The sequence below is a fragment of the Solanum stenotomum genome, chromosome 7 (genome assembly GCF_019186545.1).
Source record: "Solanum stenotomum isolate F172 chromosome 7, ASM1918654v1, whole genome shotgun sequence".
Classification (NCBI taxonomy): domain Eukaryota; kingdom Viridiplantae; phylum Streptophyta; class Magnoliopsida; order Solanales; family Solanaceae; genus Solanum; species Solanum stenotomum.
Genome location: NC_064288.1, coordinates 22,402,491 through 22,429,292, shown reverse-complemented (window position 1 = coordinate 22,429,292; position 26,802 = coordinate 22,402,491). Strand labels below are relative to the sequence as shown.

The following is a 26,802-nucleotide window of genomic DNA, read 5'->3' as shown; positions in this document are numbered from 1 at the left end:
TTGTAGCTCAGAAAGAGACGAGGAAAGCCGCCCTTCTTCCAATAGTGACTGAATTTGAGGTCAATAAGCAATACATATATTCAAGAGAGGTGAGGTTTTTAGATCTTGGCTGCTTGTTGTTTCCAGATTGCGTATGCTAAGTCTTTGAATAGAGCAAGGCAACTCCCAATGTTCCATCTCTTCATCACTGCCCATCATGTTCAATCTCTTCGTCACTGCCATCATGTTTGATCTCTTTGTCACTGCCATCATGTTCCATCTCTCCGTCACTGCCATCATGTTCCATCTCTTTGTCACTGCTATCATGTTGGATCACTAACTCTCTGAGTCTTGCTAAAAGCCACTCCCCTCGTCCATTCACCAGTTTCTTGCAATCTGCATCATACCCTGAAATTGGAATATAATCAGTTCAGTCTCCAAATTGAGTTTAGGACATTTTGAAATTCTCAATTCTATCAAAGAACAAAGATTTTCAAGCAACTTCCCCATTCTGATAATTTTTTATTGAAAGGTACTCAAGTATAGGAAACTCGCCACTTCCTAGTACGTGACATTGCTTCCACTGGGATCTTTGCAAATTCAAGTTTCTGATCAAGAGAGTTAAAAGGCTTTTTGGAGGATGAACTGCCATAGAATTCATCCATGACCTCGGTTATTCGATGCATCTCACTAATGGAAAGAAATTTCAAAGAAGGGAGTTGTCCTAGTGATGGCAAGGAATCACAGTTCTTGCAGTTGTTAATAGACAATTTCACCAGCGTAAGAAACTAAGGATCAGCTAGCCAATTTGAAAATTTTGTCCCTCTATATCCTGTGATTTGTAGTTCTTTTGTCTCTCAGTTTGAGAATTGTCGGCAGTACTACTTTCACTCCACCCAAAGATAACTTCTCAACATAGTTCTTCTCCCTCGTGTTTTCCTTCAGAGCTTCCCTTTTATCAACCACATTTCGCAACTCTAAAACTGATAGAGATCCATACAAGTTCTATACTTTCCACAAATCTTCCAAACCACCGCGACGACCTAAATGAAACTTTGCCTCCACTAGCACTTGGAGGTTTTTCAACTTTGCTCAGATGTAGTGACATCTTCAAGCGAGAAGTGTAGGTTATATCAAGATGATACAAGTTTGTTGGTGTTTTTTTTTAAATGGGCAGCACAAAAAGATTGAAAATGCCTCTCAATGGATTGAAATGACTTTCAATAATTTTATTAAGCATTGAGGGGCTTTAAATAGACAACATAAAACACATAATCTGCATAATTTAAAATTTAAACAACCTAAAATATCTCAACAACGTAAACAAACAAACTAAAATTCAAAATTCAAATTTATTCAAACTAAATAACTTATTGCTAAAAGTTACTGCAGTAACTAAAAGCAAACTTCAACAAAGTTAATCAACCTTCTGCAGCGGTAGCTCCTCAAGACAATAACAACATGACAAGAGGAGTGTCTCCAAGTTATACAATGCACAAATAGAATCTGGCAACCTTTTTATCTTTGTCCAAGAAAGGTCCATAAATCTTAGGAGCATTAATTTGATAAACAAGTCATCCGGCAAATCCAAAATCATAGTATCATACACAGGTACAAATGTTTTATCAAGGATGAAAGAAAGATAGTACAATAGAGTGAAGTGCGTGGACTTCCTCTAATCCTAAGTCTAGTTTGTATGATCTAGCTCTTTGCTCTTATAAGGAAAACCCATGGGTATTTCATTCAATCAAGGATTTGTAGTGAATTCCTTGACTGAGTCTGATTTAGGGTATATTGTGATCACGTCCATATCATATATGTTCATGATCTTCTTCCTTCTTGACATGATTTGCCTTCCTTTCCAGATTCCTTGATTTGTGAAACTTTGTCCAGTAGCTTGGTTTTGAAGATTCTCTGATTTGATTTTGCCTATCAATCTTGGTTTTGAAGATTCTCTGAGTTGTCTTCCACTGAGTTGGTTTTGTTGATTTGATTACGTAGCTTGATTACAGGAAAGTAAATCAACTGTCCTTGAATTTCTCCTTTGGATGAATTCAATCTCTTGTGCTTCCTTTCTTATTTGTGATCTGTTCTCATTGGTTCTGTAGACATAGTATTTGGTTAATTGTTATTTATCAAAATCCACAAGTTGTAGGTTCGCGAGGCTAACATATTGCTCCAGAAATCCTGATATGTCTCTTGTGTGTTACATTAAACAACTTTTAGCTCATGTACCTGTGTGTTACGGCAAGTCATGCTTCATCTCAAGGAACTAGTAGACGGTTGTACGAGTTGGAAATCACAACCTTCTTACTGAAAGCAATCAAAAAGAAATTTTAGAACTCTTACCCAATCCCCATATTACAATTACAAACCACACACATGATTTTAGTTGACTGAAGTTTAAGAACACAGACAAGATCGAAAAACTCCTAAAATAACAATCGATCAACGACCAAATCAACCTAATAGACAATCAAAGGAGAATCCCACAAAATTAACTCTCAAGTTATCTGGACAGTAAATGCAACAAAGCATAGTAAGTAAGACAACATCATATTTTGAACAGCTTATATCCATCAGCTAAAACTAGAAGAATTAATAAGAGATGACTCTTTCTTTGTTATGCTGTCAATTCTAAGTAAAATACAACCTACTAGCTAGTACTAACAACAACAACATACACAGTATAGTCCCATAGGTGGGGCATGAGGAGGGTAGGTGTACGCAGACCTTACCACTACCCTTGAATGGGCAGATAGGTTGTTTTCGATAGACCCTCGACCCGAGAACATGTTTGAAAGAAGAACAAGAGTAAAAAGTAATGATGACAATAATGAAGAAAGAAAAGTACCAACAGTTAAATCTTTTCCTATTTAACAGACTGTTAAATTGCAATAGTTATATCAACGGTCAGTTAAGAAAGTAAGGAGGAGAAGTTCTGAAAGAAAAGTTCTGTTCATATTGATGTAACAGAATCTTGCAAGACTTTCCATACCTTAGACATGTTCTTTTTATGTCCTAACAAATAGATGTGGTGATGACCATTGTCTCCTCGTAAGTATACATTCCCATGGATGATTGATGCATATTCTTTCTTCTTATGCTTTCAAGAATATCCCCAGCCTACACAAATATTTGCAAGGAAATCTATATGTTTCAATAAAAAAAAACTCACCTTATATTCAATTTAACAACCAATTGACAAACCTTAGTTATCATCATCATGTTGCGGCACAATTAAATATGTGCAAACATTGAAGGATAGTGCAAATACAATGTATCCTTCATAGATTCATTTAAAAAGATTTTCTTTTTTTTTTTGAAACTGGTAAACGTGTATTCCTCAGCATTAAGGACATGCTGGACACCATCAAAAAGTGTTAGATAAAAAAAAACAGCAACTAAACAACAAGATACTTACAGAGATCTTAATAAATCTACAAACTTCTTTACACCAAAAGTAGAAAGATATTATACAATTCCATTTAACTTTCTGGATGGAATTGGATCTATCTTCATAACACCTCCCATTTCTCTCTCTCCAAACTGTCCACCAGATGCATTGTGGGATGATCCTCCACCACTTCTTTTGACTTTTGCTGCCTCCTCTTTCCATCCAGCAACTAAGCAAATCTGCAGTATGCTCCAGCATAGTCCAGCTTGTCTTTGTTATGTTGAGAAATAGAGACCAAAGTTGTGTTGTAAAGGTGCAGTGCAAAAATAGATGACTGTTTGTTTCATTTGTCTCATTGCATAAGAAGCACCTGGAAACTATGATGGCCCCTTTCTTCTTCAAAACTTCTTGTGTCAGGCATGCTCTTTTAACCACCAGCCAAGTAAAGCATTTTACCTTGGTTGGGGATGGACTATTCCATAAGTTTCTCCATATCTTTGGTTGCCCTCTACACTGTACCCTTTCTTCCATTTTATAAACCCTTTTAACAGAGAATTGCCCATCGATGTTGTGTTTCCATCTTAATGTATCTGGTTCAGCAGTAGTGCCATTGAAATCATCAATCCTATTTAGCAAATCAGCTACTTGAAGAATAAGTTCCATCCCTGTGCACTCCACATATCATAAATGGTGCCATCTGGGTTGTTGCTTAGAATAAACAGGTCTGGAAAAATCTCCATTAATGGGCTTTGCTCCTTCCAAGTATCCTTCCAGAACTTTATTCTTTTCCCATCTCCAACTCTCTTCTGCAAGTTCCCTTCCAGTTTGGGCCATAGAGCTCTAATGGTCTTCCAAACTCCAACTCCATAAGTATCAGTGCTCACATTGGTACACCATGGGTTGAGTTCACCAAACTTGTGTCTAATTACCTCCCTCCATAATGCATGATCCTCCCTATTGTATCTCCAGAGCCATTTCATCAATAAACTATTGTTCTGTGCTCTCAGATTTCTGATGCCCAAGCCACCTTGTTCTCTACTGTGCATTGTTGTCTGCCAATTGACTAGTTTATATCCTTTGCCCTCTTTACAGCCATGCCACAGAAAATCCCTCCTAAGTCTGTCCAACTTTTTCACAACTTTGGGAGGTATGGGAAATAGAGACATTACATTCGTAGGAAGTGCATCAAGAACAAAGTTGATAAGGATGAGCCTCCCACCTAGTGATATGTACTGTGCCTTCCACCTAGCCAATCTTTTTCCAGCTTTCTCTAATATTCCATCCCAAATTTCCCCTGCTTTGTGTGCACTGCCCAGAGGCATACCAAGGTATGTAGTTGGCATATTTTCAACTTTGCACCCTAAAATGATTGCCAGATCTTGGATATTTGGCACCTCTTTTATCGGGAACAAACTGGTTTTTCCCTAGTTAACTTTCAAGCCAGAAGAAGCTTCAAAAATAGTCAAAATCATTCTGATGTAACCTATTTGTTCAACCTTTGGCTCACAAAATATCACAGTGTCATCTGCATACTGTAGGTGACATACCTCCATTATTTCCCCTCTGCTATTTCCTATCTCAAACCCTTTAATCCATCTATTTTGTAATGCTATCCTCATCATGCTATCAAATCCCTCCATTGCTAGTATAAACAGGAATGGAGACAGAGGGTCACCTTGTCTAAGACCCCTTTCAGAACCAAAAAAACCTACAGGTTCACCATTCACCAAAACAGAGAACTTGACAGTTTTAATGCAGAAGTCAATCCATTTCAACCATTTCTCACCAAAGCCCATTTGACTGAGAGTATTTAACAAGAATCTCAAGTTGACATGATCATAGGCTTTTTCTATGTTTAGCTTACACATGACACCTGCTTCTGCCCCTTTAAGTCTTGAGTCCACACACTCACTAGCCATTAGGGCTGCATCCATGATCTGTCTTCCTTTTATAAATGTCATTTGATGCTTGTTAACTAAATTGTTGACCACCTTCTTGAGTCTTTCAGCCAGTATCTTTGCCACAATCTTATATATTCCGCCTATGAGACTTATAGGTCTGAAATCTTTCAACTCTGAAGCTCCAACCTTCTTTGGGATCAAGGCTATGAATGTTGCATTGAGGCTTTTCTCAAACTTCTGATATTCATAAAAATATTGGAGAGTCTTCAGGATGTCCTCCTTTATAAGTTCCCAGAAAGACAAATAAAAGGACATAGGGAATCCATCCGGCCCAGGTGCCTTCTCCATAGCACACAATTTAATGCCTTCTAAGATTTCTTCCTCTTCAAATTGTCTTTGTAGCTCCTCCTGTTCTCCTGTAGATATCCTTGTGGCTTCATGTAACACTAATTCTGGCCTCCACTCTTCTGCCTCCTTATACAGGTTCTTGTAGTAATTTTGAATAGCTTCTTTGATCTCCTCTGCATCTGTCACCTCCATACCATCCACCTTCTATCTATGGAGTTTACCCTTTTGTGAGCTGTAGCTATCCTATGGAAGTATTTTGTATTTTTGTCTCCCTGTTTCAACCATTGTATTCGTGATCTTTGTCTCCAAGCTATCTCCTCATTTCTTGCAACTTCTTCAAACTCTAAAGCCAAGTTTGATTTTTGCATTGCCTCATCATCTGTGAGAGCGCTTTGTTCCTGGATTGCTTCCAAAGCTGAAAGCTGGTTTAAAATGTCACCCTTTCTTTGTTTCCAGTTGCCCCTGAAAAAAAAAAAAAAAAAGATTTTCTATACTGACATCAGATAGTCATTCTACTTTAAGAAAAGTTTCATTCTAGACATGGGATCTTTGACGCTTACAAGAACTAAAAAGTTTCAATTAAACATGGTTGCACAAGCTACATATGATGTTTTTCGCAATTGAGATGTGAAATTAAAACGTGATAAGATCATAATCAATAAGCAATATGAGAAACCAATCCAATACTTGCCATCCAAGAAATATGCAATTATATAATGCACAACAATTAGTTGCTACTCTGTAATTGACCCGGATAGAATTTCTCCCTGTTATAAGATAAAATTTTAAAAATGTGTAAATGACGCATCACAATTAGGAGCTGCAGAAAACATTTCTATACAGGGAAATGGGAAATAATACCTCAGAAAAAGTTCTCATCGGTGATCCATATCGAAATTAATGCCATCAAAATTTTCAGTCTTTATCGCAACTTTGTATTCTTAAAAAAAATACCTGTATCATTCGAGGTTTTTCCTTTTCAACATTAGACCAAACATATGCATAATCTTGGGTAAAAAATTAATCCAGTGAAATTTGAATTAGGTGACAGAAACTTAGCAAACATTTCGTAAAGGCATTTTGCAATTTCTCGTCTTCTATGGAAGCGAAGCATGTATTACTAACTCAAACAGAAGACGTGTAAAACAACAGATAGAAGAGGATAAGCAGAAAAATAAAAATTTGGATCAACAAAAGCCAATCGTATGTTAAACAACTTTCGAACAATGAAAACGATATTTTCAATAATATCTAAACTTACTATTCGATTTCACATGTCCTTATTAGTGGAAAAACTGCTTTAATCATGTGGGTTGAAGTTGAACATGTCACTAGTATGGTTGCTTCTCCGTTAGAATACCACTTTGAAAGTGTCTCAAAACAATTATCTCAAGCTAAGCAACAGCTACATGTAGAGACTAGAGAGTAAAGACACTTTTCAGGTACTGAACGAAGGGGGTAAGAATAAGAAGGCTACCAGTAACAGTGAAGAAACAGTGGGAGGCCATCCTAATCCCAAAATTGGGAATGTATAGTTGTCTTTGTTGGAATGTGAGAGGGCTCAATGGCCCTAATAAGCAAAAGGAGGTGAAACTATTTTGTAATAATGAAAAAATTGGGCTAGTAGGGTTACTGGAAACAAAAATAAAAGTAGGGAAGATCAATTTGATGGCTTAGAAGATGTTGGGTGGCTGACCATTCATTACCAATCTTAAGGTGTTATGAAACTAAAGTTCTAAGATGTTGAAAAATCCAAAATTCCCTCGTCCACCGACTGAGGGTTTTCTCTCTCTGCCTATGAGAGATTTCTTCCCCTCACTGGGGTTTCAATCCTTGAAGTTTTTCTAACCAAATTTATAGATAATCACCATCAAACAACTATTCCTAACCTCAAAAGCCTACCAATCTCTGCCTTGAATCCTTTTTATCCGTCAATTTTAGAATTTCTAGGTGCTATCTTAAACCCTAAATTGACTTTCAACCATCAAAAACCTTCAAATTTCGCTGCAATTAGGCTACAGAGAGTATCAATTCAACCCCTCTTGGAAGGTAATACAGACAATTGTAGAGATGACGGAAGAAATTATTGAAAGATTACATCAATTTACTCTTACGGAGGAAGAAAAGGAGACTGTGTCAATTGAAATTTCAGATGTTCTGTCGAGCACAAATGATTGTGAGGTAAGTCTGTTTGGTAAGGTAGTCTCGGATAAGAAAGTGGATCTCCAAGGCGTCAAGAACACTATGCCTTTGGCTTGGGGAAATCCAACAGGACTGCAAATAAAGGAAATCAGATGGAATTTTTTCCGGTTCAAATTCAAAGATAAAGAAGGTATGAATAAAGTATTATTTGGCACACCATGGTTGTATGATAAATTCCTCCTTAATATACAGATCCGGGAACCAGGATTGAAGAGTACTTCTTCAATTTTTAATGTATGTGAGTTATGGGTTCAAGTTTGGAACATTCCCTTACATTGGATGTCAATGGACGTTGGGCACAAAATCGGAAATGCGTTAGGAGGTATCGTGGATATTGTAATCCCTGAAAATGGAAGCAAAGAGGGCCAATATATAAGGCTGAAAGCCAGGATGAATATAACTAAGCCACTACCTAGAGGTAAGTTGATCAAATTAGGATCGGAAACTACGTGGGTTGAAATAAGATACGAAAATCTGCCTTACGTGTGCTATTATTGTGGTCAGCTAGGACATAATGAGAAAACATGTGCCCACAGAGCCAAGGATGTACAGGATGGCACAGTTAAAACTGATCAGTTTGGGATTTGGCTAAAAGCAGAGAACCATGCTTCTTTCTCGGAAAAGCATAGGCAACAAGGGACAAACAGTACTAATGGAAGTCCAGTGGTTAATGGGAGAAGAGTTGAAAGAATTGTAAACAGTTAGCAACACTTGGAAAAAGGTGCTGAAGTAGCTCATACATAGGGTCAAAATGAACCAAAAGGGAAGGAAATTACGGGTTTGAGCTGGAAGGATAACGATGTTCTAAACAGGGAGGACTCAAACCAAATGCAACCTAAGGAGGTAACAAATTATGGATCACATGGAAAAGAATTTGGTGGTGGAAGAAATAATGTTGGAGAAGATAATTATGTTGGGATTACAACAAGCTCAAAACATGTTTTAAATATGGCTTCGAAGAAGAATGACATGAGTTCACAAACTTCAGCTAATGCGAATATGTCTGACGGCACAACAAGGGGAAAAGATGATACTACACAGATTAACTCGAAGGAAGTGCAAGACAACATACATCAAGTTCTCACAGCTCCTGAAATGATGGACGTCCACACCAAAACAACTACTGAACAAGAAGACAAGGACCAGGTATGTACTACTAATCTTATTATATATAGTAGTAAAGACTCGGCTCAAGTATAATCATTTGAACCAATAACAGAACAAAATAATCTATCTAAACAAATGAAAGATAATAACAATGAGGGGAGGAAAACGAGAAATTGGAAACGAATGGCCAGACAAGTTGGATGTTCTGTTACGTTGAAGAATGATACTTCTAATGCAACATTGGATGAGGGTGTTGTTTTAGCAGAATGTATGCAATATATAAGGGAGAAACGAAAAGGTGATACTGAGTTACCTTCCGGTATACAAACAAAAAAGAATAAAATTGTGGTGGAGTGGGAGGCCAGCCCCAAATGGCTTCCCTCTCCACAACGAGGGCTATGGTATGGAATTGTCGAGGCCTGGGGGAGGTGGTCCTTGACAGTTCCTTTTTTGAAGGAGACTATGCATCTCCACTCCCCAGATATATTTTTTCTTAGTGAAACCAAAAATAAGGATATTATTGTTAAGCGAGTTCAGAGGCAACTTAATATGCCTTATGCTACAATTGTGGACCCTGTTGGTTTATCTGGAGGCTTGAGCTTATTTTGGAATGATAAAGTTCAGGTTTGTCAACCTCGCACTTCGCAATTTTATATTGAAACTTTGATGCATGACCTGTCAACTGATATTCTAAATATTGGTGCATCTTTGTGTATTTGAGCACTGATAGAGCTATTCGTAGAGCACAACTAACAGAACTAACGTTAAAATCGGTTAATTGGGGTCCTCTCTGGATCATTGTTGGAGATTTTAATGATATTATGGGCAACTCGGAAAAGGTAGGAGGTAGAAGTAGAGAAGTAGCTTCTTTTAAAGACTTTAAGAATTTCTTGTGGAACTTGGGGGCAGTCGATTTAGGATTTAAAGGGAAGCCTTGGACTTGGTGGTGTTTCAGGGAGAATGATGGAATTATTCAAGAGAGATTAGATAGAGCCATTGTATCTCCCGGATGGCGTTTAGAATTCCATTTGGCCCAAATAATTCATTTGAATACTGAGGCTTCAGATCACTCTGCTCTTTTACTAAATACCGACCCTAAGCCGATAAGAAAAAAGTGACGCTTCTATTTTGATAAAAGATGGAATGAAAAGGATGCAGTGAATAATTTAGTGACAAGGTCTTGGCAAGAACAGGTAGATGGCTTTGAACAATCCAAAGTAAGCTTCAAACTAAAAAAATGTTGTGCCTCATTAATGTCTTGGCTGAGAAGGGGTAAAGGGAATTCAAAACAAAGAATAATTGGGATCAAAAGTCAAATTGATAAGCTTAAGAATGATCCTGATCACTTTGACATTCCCTAAACTTCGACTTTTGAGAAAAGAATTAGGTAAAGCTTACAAAGAAGAAGCATACTGAAAACAAATATCTAGAGCTTTATGGTTGCAAGAGGGGGATAAAAATACCTCCTTTTTTCACATGAAAACTATTCAGCGACGAAAATGCAATAGCATCAAAGGTTTTTGCCTAGCTAATGGAAATTGGATATCAGAACAAGGTGATATTATTAGATAAGTGGAAAATTATTATGAAAATTTATTTACTACCTCTAGACCAACAAATCTTGATCCCATTTTGAACTAAATCCCGAGATTAGTTGATGATCCCATCAACCAAAGTCTTATTAGAGAAGTGACAGATGAGGAAGTGAAACATGCGGTTTTTGAGATGCATCCTTTAAAGGCACCAGGGATAGATGGAATGACCCCTTTTTTCTTTCAGAATTATTGGAATGTTTTATCTACAGATATTATAGCTGCTGTTAAAAGTTTCTTTCTTTCAGGATATCTCTTACCCTCTTGGAATCAAACTCTAATTACTTTAATCCCAAAAGTAAAGAATCCTAGTGTTATTAGTCAATTTAGACCTATTAGCCTGTGCTCTACCATATATAAAATTATAACTAAGATTATCGGAGCAAGATTAAAAAAGTATTTGCCTAATATAATATCTCATAATCAATCTGCCTTTGTAGGAAGTAGACACATTGTTGATAATGTTGTGTTGGCTCATGAGTGTATACATGCGTTGAAAAATAAGAGGAGAGGGAACGATAAATTTATGGCCTTAAAATTAGACATGGCAAAAGCTTACGATAGAGTGGAATGGATATATGTCCAATCTTTACTTTTGAAAATGGGTTTCCATGACACTTTCATTAGTTGGATTATGCAATGTATCACGACACCTACTTACAAGTTTAATATAAATGGTGAAATTGTTGGGGCTGTACGACCTAGTAGAGGACACTAAGACAAGGTGACCCTTTATCCCCATATTTGTTCATATTATGTGCTGAAGGACTTTCCAGGCTTTTGAACCAAGTTGAGGAGCAAGGAGAACTACGTGGAATAAGCCTAAGAAGGGACGGTCCTACGGTAAATCATCTTTTCTTTGCTGATGACTCCTTTTTATTTTGTTAAGCTAATACTCAAAGTGTGGTAAAAATTTCTGAAATTCTAAGAACTTATGAACTTTGCTCAGGCCAGAAAGTTAATTTTGAAAAATCAGCAATATATTTTAGCAAAAATACTACCGAGGAAGAAAAAGATAATATTATAGCGGAGATAGGACAAATACATAGAGATAATTTGGGACTTTATCTAGGATTACCTGCGGTAGTTGGAAGATCAAAGAAGAAAATGCTTGAGTTTATCAAAGAACGAGTTAAAACTAAGATAAAGGGTTGGAAGAGTAGTTTTTTAAGCCCTGCAGGCAAAGAAGTCATGCTTAAGTCAGTACTTTCTTCTATTCCTTTCATACGCATTATCATGTTTTCAATTTCCAAATAACTTAGGAAAGGAGATTACTGCCATTTTCTCTGACTTTTGGTGGGGGGAAAATGAGGGGAAAAGGAAAATGCACTACGAAAAATGGCAGAAACTTTGTGAGGCAAAGTCCCAAGGGGGTCTTGGTTTTCGAGAACTGAAACTTTTTAACAAGGCCCTATTGGCAAAACTTGCATGGAGGATTTTAACCCAAGAGGATTCTTTGCTTCATAGGATGCTTAAAAGTAAATATTTTCCGAATACCTCTTTCCAAAGTGCAGGATGTCCCTCAGCAAGTTCTTGGATTTGGAAAAGTATTGTGGGGACAAGATTTGCTGCAACAAGGAATTCGATGGAGAGCAGGAGATGGAGAAAACATTAAGGTTTGGAGTGATCCTTGGATTCCTAATTCGACCGGTTTCAAACCCCTACAAGGACATACACAAATAAATCCACAGGTGAGGGTAAGTGACCTTATAGATCAACACCATCATCTATGGAATATCCAAGATCTTCATCACCATTTTTGCCCTAATGATATCAACTCTATTTTGTCTATCCCAATATCTAGCACTGGAAATTCTGATAAAGTTATCTGGCATTATACAAATTCTGGAAAGAACGAGGTAAGATCTGGCTATCATCTAGCGAAAAGCCTAGCTAATAGTACTAACCCTAGAACTGAAAAACCTCAAGCCAGTGGTCAATCTTTCCCAAAATCTTTTTGGACTTTCTTATGGTCACTTAAAATTAAAAACAAATACAAACATTTCCTCAGAAAATGCATTTTTAATGTCCTTCCTGTTAGTGCAAATATTTCTAAGAGATTGCACCAAAATTGTGATGTTTGTAGGGTCTGTGGCTTAGAAACTGAAACGGTTGATCATATGTTTTTCAGTTGCCCAAAAGCACAACTAGTATGGAAGTTGGCCCCTATTAACTGGCCTAATGTAGAAAATGTTATGAATTTTACAATATGGTGGAATGACTTATTTTGTAATACATGTCAATATCCAGAATCCATTGAGCTACTAAGATTAAGTGTCTCTCTTTTATGGCAAATGTGGAAAGCGAGAAATTCATTATGCTTTAGTGGTAGTACATATGAACCTAAGGACGTAGTTAATAAGGCTTTATTTGATTTACATGAATATGACGATATTGTGAAAAATTCGGCAGTTGTGAATACTATACCAAACAAGAGTTATGATGTAACCATTACTTTGGCCCAAGATGGGATTGTTGTTTTCACAGATGCAGGTCTACAAAGGGAAAAGGGAAAAGCAAGCATCGGAATGGCGGCTATAGATAGTTGTGGTCATTTGCTTCATGCCTTTGGTACCCCTATTCAATTTGTAGGGAAGGCCATAACTGCTGAAAGCACTAGCAATTCGGGAAGTTGTGGAAAGAGCACTACAAAAGGGTTGGTCAAAGGTCCACATACTGTCAGATGCAAAGAATGTCATACAAATGTTGCAAAAGAATTTGATAACATCTTGGGAAATAGAGACCATTTGCGAGGATGTCTGGCGATTGATGAAGTCTTTTGAAGAAATCGAGATTATATATATTCCTCGAACATGGAATGTATTAGCCCATGATCTAGCAAAAAATTCTATTTCATGTGTAAATAGGATTTCCTGGGATTCTGCATTCCCAAGCTGTGTTGTAATGGATGCAATGGTGTCTTACGGACATCTGAAACATGTTTTAAAGTATAAAGTGTTTTCCTGAAGAAAAAAAAAATTACCAATCTTGCTTCTCATTATAATGGTAGGATTGGATAACTTGGAGGCCGGATTATTATACAGTTACACTAAAAGAGTCAACATCTAAGTTGATTACTTGTGAAGTGAGAAGTGTTCCTCTGCAACATACATTTATCATGACAATGGTTTATGCCTATAATAAAAAGGAAGGCAGAAAAGAGTTATGGGAATCTCTTATGGCTTACAATGTGGTTTGTCAATTATCTTGGATGATCCTAGGCGATATCAACTCAGTACTAACAACTGAAGACAGGATTGGGGGCAACCCTGTGGTGTGGTAAAAAATAGAAGATTTTCAGAATTGTGTGGCAACATTGTTGTACGTCGAACGGATTGTGGCACCGCCCGGGGTATTTCTGTAAGTCCTCGGAATGGGATAATGCCGGACTTGATTTTTAGTCAAACATTCATTGGCCGTGTATTAGCAGATGATATATACATGGGTTCACGATGTATTGCCACTAGAAACCAAGCCATTGGCATTGGACTTGTAAATCGATTCAAAACCTTTCGGCCACAACCAATCTCTATTCGAACTCCCTTTACTTGTAGGAGTACATCTTGGATTTGTCGATTATGTTATGGCCGTAGTCCTACTCATGGCGACCTGGTTGAATTGGGGGAAGCTGTAGGTATTATTGCAGGTCAATCGATTGGAGAACCGGGTACTCAATTAACATTACAAACTAAAAGTTACACTTGGAATGATAAAAGTGATAATCAGAGGATTTTTTTCTAAAATTGATAGGGTCTTTATTAACAATGTATGGCTAAGCACACTGCCTTCCAGTGCAGTAAAGTACCTTCCTGAAGGAATAAGTGATCATTGCCCAATTAAAGTGACACCAAGTAATGCAGACTCATAGAACAGGAAGTCATTTCAATTTTGTAATGTATGGGTGACTCACCCCAGATTCAAGGAGAAAGTGAGAGAAGCATGGGAAACTTAAGTAGAAGGCTGCAAGATGTTTAGAAAGTTAAAGATCATGAAATATGGATTAAAGGAGCTTAATAATTGGGACTTCAGGAATATTGTTTCTGAATGTCAATAGGATAGGAAAGCTATGTTGAAGGCTCAACAACTATTACAGCAGATCCTATGAATGTTGATTATCAGGAAGATAAGGAAAAATACCAAAATTCAGACAGACCTCCTACAAGGTAGAAATTTATCTTCAATAGAGGAGGAAAGGAGGAAAGCTACATGGATAAAACTTGGGACGATAACACCAAATATTTCTTCTCTGTCATAAAATATCAAAGCCTACAACAAGCAACAACTCAACTTAAGGATGACTTTGGGAACTGGCAGACTGATCCAGAAGTAATAGCCAAGCTGTTTGTAGACTATTACATAGAGTTACTGGGGAAGAAGTGCAGTCAAAGGATGCGTGCTTATGGGAATTTTTTGAAGAATGGACATTGTCTTACAGTGGATCAACAAGTTGAGCTTTTGCAAGCTTATACTCCTAAAAATATCAAGACTACCATGTTTCAAATAGACACTAATAAAAGCCCCGGATCCTATGGTTATGGGAGTGGATTCTTTAAGTCAGGTTGGGATATTGTAGGGACAACATTACGGATGCAATCCTTGAATTCTTTAGGAATGGAAAATTGTTAAGGCAGTTAAATACCACAAACATTGCTCTGATTCCAAAAGTCACAGCTCCTGAATCTGCCAATCAATTTAGGCCTATTTCATGTTGCAATATAATTTACAAATGTATTCCAAAGTCTTGTGTGCTAGATTGAGAGGTGCTATTAGCACTAGAGTGGCAGGAAACCATTCCGCTTTTGTCCAAGGAAGGTCTATGGTACACAATATCATGATACATCACGACTTGATGTGACATTATGGGAGGAAAACCACATCAAGATGCTTGATGAAATAGACCTAAGGAAGGCCTACGACGTGGTAAGCTGGGAAATTTGAGGAGCACTGACAGGATATGGGTTTCCTAAAAGTTTTATACAATTGGTGATGACATGTGTCTCTTCACCGTATTTTACCATCAAAGTCAATGGAGGGGACATGGGTTTTTTGCTGGCAAGAGAGGTTTAAGACAAGGGGATCCAATGTCCCCTCTCTTGTTTGTGGTAGTAATGGAGTATCTGTCGAGAGTGCTGAAGTGCATGAGCGACCTACCTGATTTTCACTTTCATCCAATGTGTAAACACCTAAAGTTGACTCATTTGATCTTTGCAGATGATCTGTAGAGGTGATGCCGGCTCTGTGACTAAAGTGATGGAAGCTTTAACTCATTTTAGTGAGGTTATAGGTTTGGTGGCCAATGTAGTTAAACCTGGAGTTGATGACGGAACTCAAGGACAATTGTTAGAAATGACTGGTTTCACTTTGGGACAGCTTCCAATCAGGTATCTTGGGCTTCCATTGTCATCCAAGAAGTGGACAAGAGTAGATAGCCAACAGCTGATAATGAAGATCAACAACAACAACAACATGCCCAGTGAGATCCCACTAGGTGGGGTCTGGGGAGGGTAAATTGTACGCAGACCTTGCCACTACCTCGTGGAGGTAGAGAGGCTGTTTCCGGGAGACCCTCAGCTCAAGAACAACAAATCTAAGTTGCAGGAGAGATATATATAAAACATAACAGCCAATACAAACGATAGCGTATAATCAACAAATGAGACAGTAACAACAAGAAAGTAATGCGATGCGTACGCAGTAAACATCATAAGGCTAGGTCTACTCCAAACGCTAACAACCCATACCCTAGCAAGGGAAGACAACACGCTAGCCCTACTAACCTACAACCTTAATACGTGACCTCCACTCCTTCCTATCTAGAGTCATGTCCTCGGTAATGTGAAGCATAGCCAAGTCTTGTCTAATCACCTCCTCCCAATACTTCTTGGGCCTACCTCTACCCCTCCGCGTACCCTCTACCACCATTACCTCGCACCTCCTCACTGGGGCGTCTGCACTCCGTCTCTTCACATGTCCAAACCATCTCAGTCTCGCTTCCCTCAACTTGTCCACCACAGAGGCCACTCCCACTTTCTCCCGGATAACCTCATTCCTAATCCTGTCGCTCCTAGTGTGCCCACACATCCATCTCAACATCCTCATCTCCGCAACATGCATTTTATGAAAGTGTGCGTTCTTGACTGGCCAACACTCCGCTCCATACAACAAGGCCGGTCTAACTACCACTCTGTAAAACTTACCTTTAAGTTTCGGTGGAATTTTCATATCACACAATACTCCAGAGGCAAGCCTCAATTTCATCCAAGCAGCCCCAATGCGATGTGTGACATCATCGTCGATGTCACCACTCCCTTGGATTACAGCCCCAAGATACTTAAAACTTTCCTTCTTAGGAATGATTTGTGCGGCAAGTCTCACTTCCACATCTGTCTCATCCACCACATCACTGAATTTGCACCCCAAATATTCTGTTTTGATCCTACTCAACCTGAACCCTTTGGACTCCAGCGTTTGTCTCCAAACCTCCAACCGCGCATTAACTCTGTCCCGCGTCTCATCAATCAGTACTATGTCATCCGCAAATAACATACACCATGGGACCTTCTCCTGAATAGACCGGGTCAACTCCATCACCAAAGCAAATAGGAAAGGGCTTAGGACTGATCCCTGATGCAGCCCCATCTCAACTGGGAAATGTTCTGAGTCTCCTCCAACTGTTCTAACCCGAGTCTTGGCTCCACCGTACATGTCCTTTATCGCCCTAATATACATCATCGGGACTCCTTTAGACTCCAAGCACCTCCAGAGGACATTCCTCGGTACTTTGTCATAGGCCTTTTCAAGGTCAATGAACACCATATGTAGGTCTCTCTTCCTTTCTCTATATTTTTCTACCAGTCTACGCATAAGATGAATGGCTTCGGTAGTCGAACGTCCCGGCATGAATCCAAACTGATTCTCAGAGATGGACACCCCTCTTCTCACCCTCATCTCCACCACTCTCTCCCAAATCTTCATAGTATGGCTCAACAATTTGATACCCCTGTAGTTGTTACAGTTTTGGATATCACCCTTGTTTTTATACAACGGAACCATTGTACTCCACCTCCATTCTTCAGGCATTTTTACTGTCTTAAAGATAACATTAAACAGCCCAGTTAACCACTCTATGCCCGCCTTGCCCATGCTCTTCCAAAATTCTACCGGAATCTCATTGGGTCCGGTCGCTCTTCCCCTACTCATCCTACTAATAGCCCGTATAACCTCCTCGGACCTAACGCACCTACAGTATCCAAAATCCCTAAGTCTTTCAGAGTGTGCCAAATCACCCAACACAATGTCCGCTTCCCCTTTTTCATTTAAAAGTTTGTGAAAATAGCTTCGCCATCTTTGCTTGATGGCGGTCTCTTCCACCAGTATTTTGCCTTCCTCATCTTTGATACACTTCACTTGGTCCAAGTCGCGCGCCTTCCTCTCTCTTGCTTTTGCAAGCCTATACAACTTCTTATCCCCACCTTTGACCCCCAGCTCGACATACAAGCGTTCGAAAGCTGCCGTCTTCGCCTTCGTAACAGCTAACTTAGCTTCTGTCTTTGTCGTCTTATAGACTTTCTTAAGCGTCCGCTTCTCTTCCTCATCTATGCACTCCGCCAATTTTATGTATGCAGCCTTCTTCGCTTCCACTTTACCTTGGACTTCCCCATTCCACCACCAATCTCCTTTATGGCCTCCAAATTTACCCCTTGACACCCCTAACACCTTAGAAGCAACTTCCCTAATGCAACTAGCTGCTTTATTCCACATGTTGTCCGCATCCCCGCTACCACTCCAGGCCCCCATCCCCATCAACTCCTCACCCATCTCCCGAGAAAGGGCAGGGGTCAACCCACCCCATTTAATCCTCGGTCGATCAGGTATCGTCTTCCTCCTCCTATCCCTATTAATCTTCAGGTCCTCTTAATCTTAACACTAGATATTCCAAACTTATATCTTATGCCGCTAGAATTCAAGTTGTGACTGTCGTATTGTTTTCTATACACAGTTCCTGTGTTCATCCTTCCCAAGAGTATCCTCAAGGAGGTTGACAAGATTTGTAAGAACCACATTTGGGGGAGTAATGAAGAGAAGAGGAAAGTGCTACTTGTGGCTTGGAGAAAATTTCTTGTCCAAAAATGTTTGGAGGGCTGAATGTAAAGGCATGTAGCAACTGGAATGTTGCATCACTTGGCAAACCTCTCTGGCAGTTATCAGAGAAACAAGATAATACTTATAGTGAAATGGGTCCATGGGCTCTATATGAGGAATGATGTTTCCATGTGGGAGCATACCCCGCCTCTAGACTACAACTTGTATTGGAAAAAACTAAATGCACTGAAGAACAATATGAGGAACGGGTAAGTACAAGGGAGGTATACTTTGACCCACTCTTGCCAAAATTCAATCTCTGCCAGTTACAATGCAATGCTAGGTGAACTGAACAGGCTACGGATAGCTGATCTTATCTGGACATCTGTAGCACAGCCAAGACATAGAATGATAACGTGGTTAGCAGTACAAGGCAGGCGACTTACCAAGGAGCGGATACTACATTTGAACATTCATGTTGATAATGAGATATGTTGTTTGTGCCGCAGCCAAGTGATGGAGACTCAACTGCATCTCTTTGCCCATTGCACTTGGTTGGGACAAGTGAAAGCTGAAATTTTATCATGGGGTGGTATGCAAGTTTACCCAGATGAGGTGAGACAAGTCCTAGAAACGATCAAGCAGAAAAATTAGAGGCAATTTTATAAGGAAGTATTTGCAGCAATTTGGAGTGCCATAGTTTACCACACTTGGATGGCAAGGAACTAGAAGTTGTATAGAAACACCACTGTTAATAGTGAGATGGCAGATAAAAACAGAATTTACAGAGAGACTAGCATTGTTTAGAGGATCCAAGAAAGCTCGTAGAAGTTATAGGCTGATTCAGCATTTTTTCATGTAACTAGTTTTCTTGTCAAGTTGGAGGCTTAAATGACATAGAACCTTCCATGGAAGGTGGCTATGGATTTTAGGTGCTCTATAGGTGTATCGGCCCTTTGTTTGTTAATGGTATTACCAGTTTACCAAAAAATAAAAAAACTCCAAAAAAACAACTTTAGCAAATTCCACACAAAAATCTAACAAAAAGAAACCTTCAAGTATCTTTTCTTTTATTGCAAATGAATAATCAAAATGTTTCACTATTTCTCCAATCAAATTCATTATTTTCTACCTCAATCTAAAGTGAGAACTAAAAGAACAACTTGATTTTACTGCATATTTAAAAAATACATAAATGTGAATACTTAATTCAGAAAACTTATATTAAACAAGTCTCATTTGGCAAATGAAAACTCAAGTGTTTGCAGTTCACATCAAAACATTTTCTACTGCAACTTTCAACAAATGAAATAGAGCTTTACATTATAAATAGATTAAAAAAACTAAAACTAACATAGTAATTACCTTTTAAATATTTTTAGTCAGATCATTAGAAAGGTTTGAATAGATGTCTTTTTCTTTCTTAAAATTTTGATTTTAAATAAAAAATTCATATTAGCAAATTATAATGAAAAAATCAATTAAATAGATTGATTGACTTTGTAAGTAATACTTCCATAGTTGAGTGATTTTTTGGTTAAAAATCAAAGTTGGGTCACTTCCTGAGAGAAAAATCGTAGTTGAGTGACCTATGTGTTTAAAATCAAAGTTGAGTGATTTTCTGAGAAAAAAATTCATAGTTGAGTGATCAACTAAGATATTATCTCTTCAAATAATTATAGGGTGTTTCACAAAATGAACAATACCAATTAGGCTGGACACAAATACTGTAGTAGCAAAACAATTGGAACAGAAAAAATTCAGGTATAGATTGGGTGTATTGTTGTTGTAAAAAATCACGTTTAGGTTTTGAAGGAAAAATTACAAAATAACTAAAATAAAGATAAATTTAAAGCTCAAATCAGAAGCAAATTCCCACTTTAAGTATCTGAATAACAGTAGAAAACTGATATACTCCGACATCATTGTGATGCAAAGCAGGGAAGAACCAATATAACCGCTACAGTGAGAAAGAGAGAAGAAAATATATATATATATATATATACCTTTGGACCTTTCTCACCCATAAACTTCTTCTCATCAGGTAAAGCAGGAATCGAAAACTTGGGTTGAAATGCGTGTGGGGTTGAATTCTTCTACTCTGTTGATGTCTTTTTTTATCTTGGATGTGATTGGAGTTTTGAAACCATCAGTTTCTTTATTTCACTGGCTGATGATTGATGAGAGTGCCAATGAAGGAAATATGTTTCGCTGATTTATGAGAGTGCAAACTATTACTACAAAATAAGCATCTTGGTAACTAAAACACGAGTGAATCATTATTTTATTATCTAACCTTGAAGTCATCCCGACTAGGATATACTTCCTTGACTTTCCGCTAGCTGTGAGGTGTCACTCGAGGTTGAGTAATGGACATTACTTGAAAGAAACTTCATAATCTCCAAAGTTCTCTGAATATTAAAACCAAAAAATGGATGTAATATTCTGGATTTTGAATACCAAAACAAAAAAAAACTGATGTAAAATGCAGTCGCATCAAATTTGATATCAATATGGTGTAACATGGCGTACATAATGAAAGTAGGAATTCAAAGTCGTTTTCAATTTCTTTAAATTTCAAGCTTGATGCAACTCTTGTGAAGGTCTTGGCTACCTAATTGAGAAAGTGAGGTTGCATTTCTTGGGCCATCTATATAGAAGAGATGAAAAATGAGGTTGGATTTCTTGGACCCTTTATCTCTGTAGAAGAGACGAATAATGTGGAACAACTTTCATGATGGCAAATAAACTTCCAGTCTGCAAGATTTGAGAGAGAACATAGGTCATGAAGAGTGAGATTTGTCACAAGAATATATGAATTGCTTTTGTGATGAATCTCCAAAGGCGATAAACATCCTGGTGACAACTCTGGAGCAAATTATCTCAACTCCTGCCTATATTAGATTTCTTTTACAATGTTTCAATGCAAATATAAGGAGTTTTTTCCTGATCTAAAGGTATTTCCACGACTTCACAGAGGTAATAGATGCTACACACTGGTCCAAAAGATTTAACAGGCAAGAAAATAGAAGTAACCAAAAATCAAAAGATACTAAGGAATAGTATAACTTACATATCTGTAGGAGCACCACCCATTTTAAATATTTCAGGTTCTCCCAATCAACATATATGGTGGAAATATGAGAAATTTTGGTCAGTAGCCGTGGTTTGAGCAATAGACACTCCACACTGCTCAACAAGATCTTAAAAAGGAAAAGAATTAACAGAAAAGCAAAGTGAAGTAAGCAAAAGAAAAAAGCTTCTGAGGGAAAAGAATAACTTACATTTGTCAGAGCACCATCCGTTTTAAACATTACAGGTGTTTCCCATCGACAAATATGAAGGGAATTTGAGCAATATTTGGCCAGTATTCCCCCTTCTGAAATTCTAGTAGTGGGCTGAGCAATGGGCAGCGGAAAATCCATAGTTCAGAGAGGGAAGAGGGCACCCCTTTTACTGGAAGGGATTGGAGATTAGGGCAATTTCTGATGGTCAGCTCAGAGAGGGAGGAGGGCAGTGCTGATTCAGAAAGTGATTGGAGATTAGGGAAATCCTTGATGGTCAGCTTAGAGAGGGAGGAGGGCAGTGCTGATTCAGAAAGTGATTGGAGATTACGGCAACACTTAACGGTCAGCTCAGAGAGGGCGGAGGGCAGTGCTGATTCAGAAAGTGATCGGAGATTATGGCAATACTTGATGGTCAAATGAGAGAGGGAGGAGGGCAGTGCTGATTTGGAAAGTGACTGGAGATTACAGCAATTGCTGATGCGTAGACGTAGAAGCGAAGTGAGGTAACAAAGGCCTAGTGAATTGAGCTCATGATGGCCATATAAATATAGCTCAGAAAGAGAGAAGGGAAGCCGCCATTCTTCCAGAAGTGACTGGATTTGAGGTAAATAAGCAATATATAGAAATTTAAGAGAGGTGAGGCTTTTGAGATCTTGGCTGCTTAATGTTTTCAGATTGGATACCTCAAGTCTTCGAATAGAGTATGGTAACTCCCAATGTTCCATCTCTTCGTCACTGCCATCATGATAGATCACTAATTCTAACTCTCTGAGACGAGGGGATCTCTGTAAACACCACTCCTTTCGGCCATTCACCAGTTTCTTGCAATTAATGATCTCAAGTTGCTGTAAATTGAAGGGCAATCCTCCTTGAGGAAAGGACTCTATCTCTGGACAATTAGAAAGATGCAGTCCCTTAAGAGATGGAAGGAGTTCTTGCATATGATCTGGAAGCCACTTCAGCTTCTCACAGTAGCCAATACTCAATGACGTCATCGCAGATGGAAGTGCCACCGAAAGTTTTTCAAGATTCTTACAATTACCAATATAGAAACTTTCAGTGGAAGTAGGAATCAAAAACCTAGTAAGATTGTGGCAATTAGATACATTCAATTTGCGTGCTCTTGGGAGCAACTCGGGTGATATATCATCTATACAATCACATTCTTCAAGTCTCAAATCCTCAACAAACATGTTATAATAACCAACTGGCACCTCCAATTTCAATTTCTGGCAACGAGATATCCGTATTCTCTTCAAGGTACTGGGCAGTATGCTAAAAGGCAAGGAGGTAAGAGAATTGCAACCAATAATAGATAATTCAACAATCTGCTTCATTCCCTCAAGAACTCCAACCTTAGGAGCACCAATAACTTGAAACTTTGAAAGTTGGATGGGTGTCTCCAGACTGAGTTCAGGGAAATTTATAATTGAAAGGTTCTCAAGTGTAGGGAACTCTCCATTTCCTAGTACATGCCATTGCTTCCACTCTGGCATATTTGCAAATTCAACCTTCTCAAGAGAGTAAAAAGGCTTTTTGGAGGATGAACTGCCATAGAATTCTTCCGTGACCTTTGTTATTTGATGCATCTCTCTAATGGAAAGGAATTTCAAAGAAGGGAGTTGTCCTAGTGCTGGCAAGGAATCACAGTCCCTGCATTTGCTAAGAGACAATTCAACTAGCTTAAGAAACAAATGATCAGCTAGCCAATTTGGAAATTTTGTCCCTCTATATCCGGTGATTTGGAGTTGTTTTATGTTTGTGTGTGGGCGTAGCTCATCAAGTATGTCTCTTTCAGTTTGTGAATTGTCGGCACTACTTTCACTCCACTTCAAAGATAACTTATCAACATGATTCTTCTCCCTCATCTTTGCCTTCACAGCATCCTTTCTATCAACCACATTTTGCAACTCTAGAATTGATAGAGATCCATACAAGTTATGCAGTTCACCCAAATCTTCCATGCTCGATCCACCTAGAAGAAACTTGGCTCCCACTAGCACACGGAGGTTCTTCAACTTGTTCAGATGTAGTGGCATCTCCAAGAAAGAAGTGTTCCTTATGTCAAGATGATGCAAGTTGATCAACTTTTCCATCTGCAATGGTAGCTCCTCAAGATGATCACAATGTGACAGGAGAAGTGTCTCCAAATTATACAATGCACAAATGGAATCCGGCAACCTTTTAATCGCTGTCTGAGAAAGGTCCAAAAATCTGAGGAGCTTTAATTTGATAAACAAGGCATCCGGCAACTCCACAGTCCCATAATTTGACAACGATAATGCCCTTAAGGATGTTAGTCTTGGCAATATGTTATGCAGCACCCTTTTGCTAAGTGGAGCACCATGTTGGAAACTGATTGGAAGCAATGTCCTCAGATGCTCCAATTTGTAGAGGGGTGTCAATTTCTCAAAGTCGATACTTTCCATTGAATATGATAAGTGTCGACCTTTTTCCAACATATGAGATCCTTGGCTCTCTTCCAATCTGATACAAAGTTTTGAAGAAGCAATTTGGGCTAAATCATTGACAAGGTCATGCATTAAGAATTTCTCTATGTTCCCTTGAGAAGGATTTGGGACCCTTTCGAATAATGATCTTGATCTCAACTCGAGAAAGTATTGGTTGCCTAAATCTTGAATGATTTTATCTTCCTGCAGTATAAGACCATTTGCAATCCAGAGATGAATAACTTGTTCTTTACTAAATGGATAATCTTTAGGAAATATTGCACAATAGGAAAAACATCGCTTTAAATGTGCAGGAAGATCATTGTAGCTCAACATCAACGCTGGTAATATGTCATTGTGTGGAAGCTCCCTTTTTTCACTTCTCAAAATACATTTCCACCCCTCAACCTCTGATTTGGAGCGTAACATGCCAGCAAGCGTCTTCAGAGCTAAGGGCAGTCCTTTGCACTTGGCTGCAATTTGTTTTCCCACCTCTTCAAGTTCCGGATGTCCCATAGGGTCCATGTTTTTTTGTTGTTTTTTTTTTAGTCCAACCAGACCCATAGGGTCCATGTTTACAAAGGCATGTCTTTTAAATAAAGACCAAGAGACTTCAATAGACAAATTGTCCAAGCTAATTTGCTCATTTGCCATCATCAAGGAAACACTCTCTTTACGTGTCGTCACAATGATCTTACTTCCTACATCTCCTTGTACAAAAAGATTTCTCAAGTCATCCCACTTGTTGTAGTTGTCATTCCACACATCATCCAGAACAATAAGAAACTTCTTTCCCTTTAAGCTTTCCTTCAATTTGACTTGTAGCTGATTAAGATTGTCATCAACCTTTAAGTCAAATGAGCCAATTTCTTGAAGTAACCCTTTTGTTATTCTGAAAGCATCATATGCCTCAGAAAGACAAAACCAAGCTTTCAAATCAAAATGGTCCTTCACCTTCTCATCATTGTAAACTACTTTAGCAAGTGTTGTTTTACCCACGCCCCCCATTCCAACAATAGAAACTACAGTCAGCTTTTTCCCATTTGCATCTCCAGACAATAAACGGTCAATCAATTCCTCTATATCAGTCTGCCTTCCAAAAATATCTGAATCATCAACCAAAGAAGTTGAAGGTGTTCTAGTTTCTTGTTTAATCGAACCAAAATGCTCCTTCAAGCCAAGGAGACCAATTTGCTCTTGCAAATCCTTCAATGTTTCAATAGTGTCTTCCAACTTCTCCTTTATATTTAGAAAGAAATCATCACTCAAGCACAGGTTTAGGTCACTTACTTCTGCAAGATTTTGTTGTTGACCTTCCACCTTAAGCCATAAAGCTTCATAATTGATTTCTTCCATCAAGTTTTCTGCAGAATCCACAGCATCTCGAAGCTCATCAAGCCACAGGCTCACAGATTGATTTGATGCCTGCTTATTCTCTGCATCACTTAGCACAGCTTGAAGACCAAGCAAAGTCATTCGTATGCTTCTGAAACATCTTGAGCAGATCACCCTTAGGAGCAAGCCTATCAAAGAGAACGTTCAAAGCTGAAGACAGAAATGCACCACCAACTGCTAACCCAATATCCATTTCTGAAATCTGCAAAGCAAAACAAGGAAACACAAAATGATTTTGAGAAGATAAAATGTTTCTATCTTCAGCAGGAATTTTACTTTATCTGTTGAATGCAAAGAGTAATTTGCAAACAAGAATGATATTTCTCTCTCTCTCTCTCTTTTGCTAGTTGTCTTATCTCTTTTCACCCAACCAGAAGAGTCAATAATTGAGGCAAAAGAGAAGATTATTCTTTTTTGGAAATCATTTTCACCCCAACTTCACTTTAAAAATCACGTTCTCCCCTCAACTTTGAATAATCATCAACTCTCTTCCTTTATTCTATGCATTATCCATTTTTACCCTTATTATACCACTTATATGTAGTACTTTTTTATATTATATATAATTTATTTTTTAACCTAGGTATTTGTAATCTTTTTTTAAGTTATTAACATTACAAGTAAGAATAATATTTTTATGAATTTGTCACAAAATTTAATATTATATTTATGATTGTTGTTTCAATATAATATGCATTAAGTGTGTGTATATTTTTGTCTTTCTCCACTTTTTACTTCATGTGTTTCATATTACTTGATCCCTTTCTGATATGATGCCCCTAAAAAAGTTATTTAAGGATGTATTTTACTAAACTAACATTATTAATAACTAGTGAGCATTTTCGCGCTTGGCGCGGCCATAAAAACTATTTATAAATTTTGAAATAAACTTACTAAAATTTAATCGAAATAATAACATACATCCATATATATCCTTACAAAATCAATAATATACATTAAAAAAATTCTTGTAATAAAATAAAGTAAAGCATGAAATGAAAAATAAAGGTAGATATAAGTAGAAATGAATTGTATTTTAATATCGTTTTTTAATTATTAATT

General features: G+C 38.0%; 1 protein-coding gene and 1 pseudogene across 1 annotated transcript; one reads left to right on the top strand and one right to left on the bottom strand.

The window, feature by feature from the left end:
* Positions 1-1,486: 1,486 nt before the first annotated feature.
* LOC125870761 (putative disease resistance protein At3g14460) lies at positions 1,487-26,097 on the bottom strand (annotated as a pseudogene).
* Positions 6,872-13,137, top strand: LOC125870771 (uncharacterized). The gene is made up of 2 exons (XM_049551282.1): positions 6,872-8,973; positions 13,014-13,137. The coding sequence occupies exon 1, from the start codon at positions 7,696-7,698 to the stop codon at positions 8,530-8,532; it is 837 nt and encodes a 278-aa protein (XP_049407239.1). The 5' UTR covers positions 6,872-7,695; the 3' UTR covers positions 8,533-8,973; positions 13,014-13,137.
* Positions 26,098-26,802: the final 705 nt, after the last annotated feature.